This window comes from Gossypium hirsutum, chromosome A09 (genome assembly GCF_007990345.1).
Source record: "Gossypium hirsutum isolate 1008001.06 chromosome A09, Gossypium_hirsutum_v2.1, whole genome shotgun sequence".
NCBI classification, from domain to species: Eukaryota; Viridiplantae; Streptophyta; class Magnoliopsida; order Malvales; family Malvaceae; genus Gossypium; species Gossypium hirsutum.
In genome coordinates this window covers 68,700,883-68,711,830 of record NC_053432.1, presented here as the reverse complement: position 1 = coordinate 68,711,830, position 10,948 = coordinate 68,700,883, and the positions used below count along the sequence as shown (strand labels likewise).

The 10,948-nt window shown below is 33.2% G+C and overlaps 1 protein-coding gene and 1 long non-coding RNA gene across 2 annotated transcripts; one reads left to right on the top strand and one right to left on the bottom strand.

Annotated features, from left to right (window-relative positions):
* The first annotated feature begins 4,233 nt into the window (after nt 1-4,233).
* On the top strand, nt 4,234-7,379 carry LOC107889319 (uncharacterized). The gene is made up of 2 exons (XR_001681718.2): nt 4,234-6,462; nt 6,884-7,379. It is a non-coding gene; the product is annotated as an uncharacterized lncRNA (long non-coding RNA).
* Nucleotides 7,380-9,273: 1,894 nt separating this feature from the next.
* On the bottom strand, nt 9,274-10,537 carry LOC107890305 (uncharacterized). The gene is made up of 2 exons (XM_016814773.2): nt 10,032-10,537; nt 9,274-9,667 (listed from the first exon to the last, which is right to left on the bottom strand). The coding sequence occupies exons 1-2, from the start codon at nt 10,259-10,261 to the stop codon at nt 9,577-9,579; spliced, it is 321 nt and encodes a 106-aa protein (XP_016670262.2). The 5' UTR covers nt 10,262-10,537; the 3' UTR covers nt 9,274-9,576.
* Between the last annotated feature and the right edge of the window lie 411 nt (nt 10,538-10,948).

Here is a 10,948-nt window from a genome sequence, read left to right as displayed (position 1 = left end):
ATTGATATTTGGGTTTCCCAATACCAGGCCTTCCATTAGAGTTTCGAGCTCGATGCACCCTTAAATCTCATGCCCAATCCAGCATGGAACTCATAACGTTCGCCTCTTTAACAGAAAGGTTGGATAACCGATTTCCCGCTCTAGAGGGATCATTGAATTTTACGCTACCCAAATTGGTGAGTCTTTCGACAATCTTTTTAAAAGTGGTACAGTTCTCTATGGAATGCCCCGTGATTCCCGAGTAGTATTCAATTGGCTGCTTGCATCGTACCATTTAGGATATGGGGGCAGTATAGGTTTCATGTAAAAAGGGGATATGACATGTGCGTCGAACAAAACGCGGTACAACTCTTCGTACGTGATTGGAATGGGCGCGTATTGGGGTTTTTCTAAGCTCGGTCTTCGATTAGGTTCTTGCCTTGAGGAGGTCTGATGGCTGGGAGTTACTGACCTTGGCCGGCTTACTATAACCGACTCCGAACGACCCTTGTTATACCTACTCGTACTATTTGCCTTATTTTCCTTCTTCTTCGGGGCCTTTAAAGTCCACTCTCCCCTTGCCTTCGTTTCTGCTAGAACAACTGGCTCGGCTTAATCATCTTTCAGGTTAAAACCTGAACCCATCGAGAAGCTCAACAGTGCTGATGTATCCGTCTGGCGTTGGTACCTATAACAACGGGTACCCCTTGCATGTCTGGTTGGGTCGGGACGCTTATTGGAGCAAAGCCTGAGGAATAGATGATCTCTTCAACATCATCCTCACTATTGACCACTGGGCCACTCCTTTTTTCAAATTCTCTGGCCAGTAAATGGGTTAACTTGCCCATCATATTTCTTTGGAGTTCTAGCATTTCTCGCATATCCTGTTTAATTTTGATCAACTGCTCTTGCATCTGCATTTGCCTTTGCTCCATTCTCTCCAACCTTTGGTCTATATCTTTTTCGGTTCTGAAATAATTTTACTTAATTAGGATCGTTTTGGGAAAATCTAATGCAAATGATGCAATGCAATGCACATGATGCAATGCAATGGAAATGCATGGGATGAATGCAAAGGAAAGAAATATGTTGATTTTGAATTCAATTCCCCTAGAACAACTTTTTTATAAAACAAATTCTTTTTCATAAAACGGATTACGTATACGGCCTTGCTTTCGTATTCGAGGCGAAGGCACTGATCCCCTTTCTTCGTGAAAGTCAAATCTTGCAAGCTTCCAATGCATGCCTCTACTAGCTCTTTTTTGCTTGATCCAGGACACGAATTACTATCCTCGCAATGTTGATTAGCTCATTTAAGAAAGTCGGAACGCGACGGTTTTTGGATAATCTTTATCAGCTTGAATCCTTAGGTAAAGTTTTGTTTTCTTCCAAGAACTGTTAGCCTTCTTCTGTTGTGTTTACTTGGACCGAATTCGGACAACCGTATTGTAATCCGCGTTATTAAGAAATTCGTTTTCTTGTGACAAATTGTTCTATTTAGCAATTGAATATCAACACCTCCTTTCTATGATGACGTAATGCAATGCAGTTATGAACAAACAAAAACAAAACACGTTAGTATCAAAATAAACAACCAACAAATTACCTAATCGGGTGATCACTAGGGGTCCAGAGTGGCTCTGCCTAGGGTAAGCTCCTAGGTGTCTCTATATGTGGCTATATTCTAGAGTAAGGGTACCTGAACCAGCAGATTCCTCGGTCCTCACCCATTATAGGCTCATATGGACCAAGTTCAGTTCAGGGGAATACATTTCCTTATGCCCATGCGGAGGTGAAAACCTCACGAAGACACAAATACGGATGTATTCCGGAAGCGATCCCCTAGCCCATGCGGAGGTGAAAACCTCACGAAAGCATAGTTTCTCACTCCCACTTAAAAGGTGTGACCACAACGGTCATGCAATGCAATGCAAAAGTATTTTATAGGACTTGAGCCAAAACAAATGAAGTAAAAGGATCATCTGTTAAAAACCAAATTTTAAATTTTCGACAAAAGGACAGAAAATAATCAATTTTGCGGCTTGACTCTCTTATTGTCCCCAGCGGAGTCGCCAAGCTATCGAAACCATTTTTTATTTCGATTTAAAAATGATTAAAAATGATGGATCAACTTTTTGGAAAGCGAAAATATGGAGTCGCCACCGATCTTTTGTTTTGGTGTGATCGGATCACCTAACAATTTGGTTATTTTAATAAAAGATTTTTTTTACTAAAAAAATGATTTTGGTCTTACGAAAATATGTGAAAACGGGTTCGGGAGTCGGTTACGCATGAGGAAGGATTAGCACCCTCACTACGCCCAAAATTGGCACCAAATCGATTAAATACTGTCCTTATGTCTAAGCTTTAAAAATGTTTTTGAAATGTGATTCCCTTTTGATAACATTTGAGTAACTCGAGTTAATCATCAAAATTCTCTTGCCTATGAGGAATATAGCATCACATCCAGCACGATAGGACATGATCCTTTAAGCCCTCGAAAACATGATGAATTTTGACTTCAAAAATTTATATGTTGAGAACCGCAAAAGGATGCCCAATTATTCAATCCAACGAGAGAATCAAAACCCAGCACAGTAGGGCACGGTTCTTCAAATTTCTAAACATCAAGTATTACCTCGCCTTAGAAAACATAAGTGAAATTCCAAAGGGATATTCAATTATTTTGAACAAACAGGAGATTGCAACCTAGCACGATAGGGCACTATTCCCCGAACTGCTAAATACCGAACATTTCCTTTATAAGTTTTTTTTTTTTAGAAAACATGAATGAAATTCTAAAGAGACATTTGATTATTTTGAGCAAACGAGAAATTGCAACCCAGCACGTTAGGGCACGATTCCATTAATTGCCAAATATCGAACCTCTCTTTCATTTTAATGAAATTTCTTTTTAAAAGACATGAGTGGAACACTGAAGGAATATTCAATTGTTTCGAACAAACAGGAAATTGCAACCCAGCATGATAGGGCACGATTCCCCGAATTGCCAAACACCTAATATTGCCTTTATTTGCGAAAAATCTTATTTCGAGGTAACAAAATGTCATACCCGGTAAGTTAGGATACCATTTCTCGAATTTTCAAACACGAAACATTGCCTTGATTTGTGAAGTTTCAAATACAATTGCAAAAAAAATGAGTCAATATACTTGTTTGATTATTTAGAGATAAAAACAATTGACATTGAAAAAGAAGTTGAAATTAAAAAAACATGATGCAATAAAGAGCATGCAAGCTTAGTATTGAGCAGGAAATAAAAATTCGGGGCAATAATATTACATGAATAATCAAGAATGATACAAAAACATGAAGGAACAAATATATAAATACAAATGTTAATAATTATAAGCTAATGAATTAAAAGCCAACTTAAAAGAAATTCCAAGCAAATTACTCAAATAAAATATCAAGTTTTAAAATAAAATTGAACAATAGGGAAGAAAGGAAATTTTAAAAGAACACTACTATAAAAGTAATACAAAGACTTTAAAACAAATAATGGATATAAAACTTTTAAAATAAATAGAAAAATATAAATAAGTAATATATTAAATAATATCATACGAATGAATTTTAAAATAAATGTCATAAAATAATTTACGTGGAAATTTGAGATGCATCAAATATATATATATATGAAGTTTCAAAAAGATTTAGCAATATGCAAAGTGATATATGTACAACATTTAAGTAAATAATATATGGAATTAGTAAACCTAATATAAAAATATATATATATAAAAGAGATAATGATAATATACGAAACTATTTGAAAAAAAGAAAAGAAAAAATATGCACATAAAAAAAACAACGAAATCATCAAAACAATACAAGATTATATGCTAAAATAATATGCTCTTATTTCTTAAGAAAAAAAAAACTTCATTGTAAGCACAACAAAACCAAAGGGATAATTTATAAACAAAACTAATCATTTAAACAAAATTGCGGGCCGAAATAAAACGCGCATAAATGCTCGGGGATCAAAATTGAAAATGACCCAAATCACCAAAAACACTGCCTAGGCGCGGACCAAACTGAAACAGCGTGCAAACTTTTGGAGAAAAATGAAAGAAACATAATAGGGACAGATTAAAGGTAACGCAAAATAGGAAGGACTGGCCGCGCAAATTACCCATTTAAGGGGAACATGCGCAGAACCAACTGTCCATGCGCAGGCCATCTTTTTCCTTTCCCCAAAAGCAATTAAAATTAAACATAGCCTTTTAAAAAAAAAAAGCTTTTAGAAAACCCAAATCCCTTTTTTTTTTAAAAAAACCTTTTTTTCCTTAAAACATTCACCCCTTTTATTCATTCAGCAGAAATAAAGAGAGCAGCCCCTTCTCCTCGACTTCTTTTCTCTGCTAGGTTTTCTACCTTCCCACTTTTGAACTGTCACCAAACCATTGTGAACCCGCCGTGGCTTCCACCGTAAACGGTGGTTCAAAGCCTCATGGAACCGGGTTTTTGGCACTTGGGAGATTCAATGGTGAGGCCTCTCTATATCGAAGAAAACAAACGAGAAAAAACCTCCACCTTCTCCTTGCGTCGATTCCGACGATGGAAAAGAAAACTCCAGCGACGCAAACCCGGGTCGGGTAAGTTTTCTTTTTCTCCTTTTATTTATATTTTTGTAAAAAGGGAATTTAAAAAAGGCAAAAAAAATAAGTAAATAAAAAAGGAAAACCGAAGGAAAAAGAACAAGAAAATAAGATTTAAAATCAACCTTTTCATTTTTGCTTTTTGATTCCTTAATCGTGTGAAAATACAATCTTTTCTTGTATTCCAAAAAAAATTCCCCCCCTTTTTTCTTTTCTTTTTGTACAATCTCTTCCTTCTCTTTTATTTCCATATTTGTGTTTTTTTCCAAACAATCCGAGATTTCAGGCTTTATAACCGAAATACAATGGATTTGCTATTGTCTATTTCCTTGTTTTCTTGCTTCTTTTCTACCCCTTTTTGTTTTTTCTTCTTTTGGTTTTTGCATGTGTAAGTGGAGCAGGTGTGCTGGTGGCAGACAATAGGGGTGACACTAGGTGGCTAAAGTTTTTTTTTGTGTGTTTGAGTTGGGCTAGTGTAATGGGATTAGGTTGGGCCAAAATTGAGTTTGGGCTTGTAACTGGGTAATGGGCTAAGTTTAATTTGGGTTTGGTTTTATTGGGCCCCGGGCAAAATTTGGGCCTTACACATAGCATATATTGAAGATAAACGAGCAAAACATACCAAGTAATAATTTAAAAATGACATTTAATATATAAAATAAAGTGAGGGATTGTTTAACAAGATATTCGTATAATAAAATATGGTATTTAATAATAAAAATAGTATTTAATATGCAATATATAATATAATAACAAAAATTTAGAAAAGGATAATAATTATATATAAAATAAAAAAATATATTTGTTTAGAAAAATAATGTATAGAATACCAAATATGTAAAAGAATTTATATTTATAATAAAATAATTTTATAATATATAAACATAAGTTTAGAATAATACAAAATAAGTAATTGATGATGGAATATACATATTATACACATTATAATATTATAATATCTTCAAAATATATAATAATAGAATATGAGTAAAGTAATTATTAACATATGAATAAAAATAAGTATATAATACAATTTAAAATCTTTAATGATAATAATGTATAGATAAAAAACGTAGTAATATAAAATGACATAATATAAAATAATTATAATATATAATATGAAAGTATATACGTATATATAAATAAATAATATAATATAATAATATATAAATAAGAATGAGAAATAATAATATTTTATAAAATAACAATAATATATAATAAAATAATTATATAAAAATAAGATTAAAAATAAAATAAATAACAATATAAAGAGTTTTATAAATATATAGGGTTAAATTTAAAGTTCAACAAAATTTCAGGGGTGAATTTTAAAAAATAAAGCTGCATTAAGGTCCTAATTAAAACACGCGCGAAACCAAAGGGACTCATTGGGCAAATTGCCCTATTCCCAAAACGACTGTGTTTTAATCTTGGATTTAAAACAGCTACTTTAGGGACTAAATTAAAACTAAAATAAAATAATAGGGCAAAATCATAAATAAAGTAAAGCTTAATTATAAACGTAAAAAAGGTGGAAGGACCGATTGAGTAATTAACCCGATACTTAAAAACATGCGGATCCTCCTCGGGTAATCGGGTCAACGCACAGATCCTTAGCCTTAATACGACGTCGTTTTAAGCTTATTGGATTAAGCTAAAACGGCGTCGTTCTGTTGAGGTTATATAAACTAAAATCTAACCTAAAAAATCATTTAGAAACCTGTTTTAAAAAAAAACTAAAAGAAATCCTCTGAAAGTTCCTCAGCCCTCTGAGCTCCGGCCCTTGGCCGGTTTGCTCCGTTCATCGGGCCTCCGTGCCCACCCTCACACGCCGTCACCGACTCCGCCATACATGACGGTCGGTATCTGAAAAACTTCGTTTTTCTTAGCCAATCTAAAAGCTATATTTCTTTCCTCTATTTTGATGTATTATATGCAAACTGTTTGTAATAAAATAATGAAATAGAAGTAGAAACGACAGATCACCTTTGCTTCTCTCGAAAACCTTCTGATATATTATTCAAGAATATTCAGTGTACAATATCTTTTGTGGTGTATTTATCTCTTTTGTGTATTCTCTCTGTTTCTATCTATGTATGCTTTTCTCTCTGTCTCTCTGCTATTGTCCCCCCTTCTTTACAGATTTGCGAAAGGCTTTATAGCCTTAAACTACTGCCTATTTTGGAAAGAAATCGGAAGATTTCTTGTCTTCTTTGATTTCTTTCCTTTTCTTGCTCTGCCTTTTTTGTGTATCTGCTGCTTGTTTCCTTTTCTTGCAGGTGACTCGCGAAGATTTCGGTGGCTGGGCTTGCTGTCATGGATTCGAATCTCTGCAGATACCCATATGACCATGAAAGAGTCTCTTTTGCGGAGATCTCGGCGTCAACGGAGGTACCAAGGTCGGAGATGAGGCCTGAGATCACGGTGCTGGACGGTCGTGAGAGGGACAAGCTACTAGACAACGCATTGATGGTGCGTCAGTGTGCATTGATGGCCTCGATTTGGGGAGTTGAACAGATGCTCCTCGAGGCTTCCAGAAGCTGCTGCGGCGCTGTAGTCTTCAGGAAACCCTAGGGTTTCCTGTTTCCCTAAAGTCACTTGGGCTTTTGGGCCGTTTTGGTTTATTGGTATTCTGTTTGGGTCAAGGGTGTAAATGGGTCTGCTGGGTAGTTTTAGGTTTGCTGTAACGGGTATGAACTATTTGGGCTTGTGTTTGGGCTCTTGTAAGGACTTTATATGGACTGTTAAATAAATAAACATTTATTCATTTTTTTATTTCATTTGGTTTTATTTAAGCCCAGTTAAATTTGGGCTATTACATTTTGTTTTGGAGGTTTTAGTTGAAAAAGCTCTTGCAAATCTAAATTCGCTAAACACTATAATTAGAAGGTTTGATTTACTCAATCCTTCATTTGTGCCCAAATTAGCTAAAAAACCCAAAACTTTGTTTACCAAACATCCACATAATGTTTTAAGTTCAAAGCTCTTGTATGTGTGTATTTTTCTATTATTTATATAAAAAGATAAAAAATCCTCAAAGTAATATAATTTTCTTTGTAAAGAAATAATTTTTTAGTCATTATCCAATTGAGTTGATATCCAATTGATTCATGAGATCAACTCAATTAAAGACTTAATATATATATTAAATTTTAAAAATAAGTATGAAAAAAAGCATATCAAGGAACTCTTTAACATTCAAAGTAATCTAAATTGTTTTATTTTTTTTCCTTAATGAATCACATTTGAATTGTTTGTAAAATATAAATATCAAATATATAATCTTATTATATAAGAAAATTAAGAAAATTAAATTGTTAATGTTCAAGAAGGAAGAAAAAAAGTACTCAGCATTTAATATAAATAATATATATATTTATATATATATAAATAATATAGGTGAAGGTTAGTTTACAATCAAGTTTAGATTTAATGGTAAAGTGGAAGTATTGAAAACTAGGGGCTTCGGTTCCCTTAGTTAGAAGGAACAATTTCATATTTCGCCCTTCTCAAAAATTGAAATTTAATGCAAGCCTTTTTAGCTTGTAATTGAATGAGAAATTTTATTTTCAACCCCTCCAAAAAATAACTAATTTAATTTAAGCTTCTTTAACACAAAATTTTTGCTTTGCCCTCAAATTTTTATAGAATTATTTCAATCCCCTAGCATAAAATTCTTGGCTTCCTCTCTAGGTTTTAGGTTCGAGTTCCACTGTGTGACAGGATGATGTTAGGAATAGTGTGATAGTGGGGCTAAGATAAAATTAAAAAATGGGGACAAATCTAAATATTTTACATTAAAATGGTTATGATTGAATTTTTAACTTTTGAGGGAGCTAAAAATTTATTTATTTTTTATTTAACAAAGAGGTTAAAAGGGATTAATTTGAATTATTAATATTTGAGAGGGACTAAAGTTAAATTGTACCATTTAACCAAGGAGAGTGGCCAAGTCCCATGTTTGATCCTTCACTGTAGGGACGTAAAGACCTAACCTGCTTGATGAATTTTGAGTTGATTTGCTCAAAAGTGAGAGGTTTGTTTTTTTTTGAACGATGGAGGCACGGTGAGACAAGGCAACTTTTTTTTACTTTTTTTTTTGTTTGAAATTTAGTATTTGCTTGATCCACTCTGCGTTTGATATTTTAAAATTATTATTGTACTCTTATTATTTAACTTGTGAAAAGATAAAAATGTAATTTACAATATACAATAAACATTAGAATATTTAGAGGAAGTATTTATGTATTATTCATTCATTTTATATGTGAAATGCACATTGGAATTATTAAAAATAACTAAAATTTGTAATAATAAAAACTAATAATTATCAAATGGATGCAATGGGACGATTATAGATGTATTCGACATCCATAAAGGTGATAGTGACATTCTAGTTGTGACATCAACAGTGAAGCAGGTCGGGGTAGAGCATGTCAATGGTGGATTTGGCAATATCTTTTCCTTTGTCATCCTTGCCTAATTGTGCTCCTATGTGTGGGTTATTTTTGTTTTTATTTTGGTTAAATCCAAATATGTTCTGATTTTTAGTTCGATTGTTCATGATGCAAATTAATTGTATCTACCAAGGGTAAAGATACATCATAGCAAGTATTAGCAACTATTTCACCTGATTAATATTTTGAACTGAACTAAACTTGAGCTAGTATAGATAATGTTAATATCATATATCCTATCTATCTCAGTCTAATGCATAAACACTTTCACAGTAATATTTTAAAAAGAAATAAATTTATACAAGTTGTAGTAGGCCCAATTTACCCGGACCCAACTAAATTGACCAGCCCAAACAAATCCAAATAAATAAAACCAAAACAAAAAAAATATTAATAGCTCAAATAAAAATAATAATAAAGTCCAGTCCAAATTGCAAAAAAAAACCTAAGCCCAAATGGCCCAAAATCTAAAAAATTTTCAGCAAAGAAAGAGGCAGAAGAAACCCTAGCTGCCCCTAAGTCCTCTGCCATGCCAGTCTTTTGACCTCTGCCACCGCCTGTAGCACGCTTCCTCCACCTGCTCCCTTCCGTTGACCACGTCTAACCCTGCAAAACAAGACAGAAGGAGAAGACAGAGCAGAAAGGAAAAGCAAAGAAATAGCAACAGGATTGAAACAAAATAGTAGCAATGAACAGTAGGTTAGGCTATATAATCGGCTATAAAAAGCCACGAATGTTGTCAATGTAATTTTTACAGAGAAAAAAATCAATAAAAAAGAAAGAAAGATATAGTTCAAAAAAACAAAAAAAAAACAAAAGCAAAGACAGAAAATCAGATCTACCAAGGTGGTTATATTTTTCTTTCTTTTTCTTTTCGAAACTGTTTATGAATATATATATAAAGTTTTTTTTTCTTTTTCATTTTTTAAACTATATACATATATTAAAATAGAGTATAAAAAAAACTTACCTTTTGGAGTTCTGACCGCCGTGTATGGTGGTCGACGGCGGCGGACCACGGCTACCGAAGATTGGTTCGACGATCGAATTCAGGAGAGGAGGAGAGGGTTTCAAAGAATCCTCTGAAATTTTTGAAAAGAAATAAAAGGGAAATGCTTTTTCTTTCTCCAGTTTTTTGGTATTTATATAGGGACTAAACGGCGCCGTTTTGGACTTAAACATTAAGCCCCAAAACGACATCGTTTCAGCCTTAACCCACGCGTCGACCCGAGCCGTCCGGAGGATCCTCGTGTTTTCGATTAATGGGCTATTTCTCTTTTAGCCCTTCCACTTTCTTTTGGTTTTGTAATTAAGTTTTTATTATTTTTAATTTTAGCCCTATAATTTGTTTTGACTTCAGTTTGGTCATTATTTGAGTGACGTCATTTTGGAGGGCGGCGACTATTGCCCTTTTGGTCCCTCCTTGTTATTCGTGCGTTCAAATTGGTTCCTTTTCTTTTATTTATCTCTGATATCGCCCCAAAATTTTGTTTTAAGGTTGAAATTAGTCTTCTTTTTATTATTTTCGCTACGTTATTATTAAATTAAAAAATTTAATATATTATTAATATTATTATTATATTTCCATAAATTTTCTTATTCAAATACTATTATTATTTATCTATTTATATTTCTATTATTCTTATATTTCTATTGTAGAAGGCCCATTTTGCCCAGGCCTTTAAATTTATTTACAAACAAATAAATAAACCAAATAAAAATAAAATATAGTCCACAGTCTATAAATACCAAATTTACATTTAACCCACATACAAATTTAAGCCCAAATTTTAAACTCATTTTACAATAAGGCCCAATCTTAAAATAGCCTAAATGGCCGGGGAAAATTGAAACTTTTAGAACCCTAGGGTTTTTTTCCCTTGCGCC

What these genes read in the sequence shown, in the direction of transcription:
- LOC107890305 (XM_016814773.2), bottom strand. Translation starts at nt 10,261, where the DNA reads ATGTCGTTTTGGGGCTTAATGTTTAAGTCCAAAACGGCGCCGTTTAGT. An exon ending in GGCGGTCAGAACTCCAAAAG is followed by an intron (nt 9,668 to 10,031) that starts GTAAGTTTTTTT and finishes CTTGTTTTGCAG; the next exon opens with GGTTAGACGTGGTCAACGGA.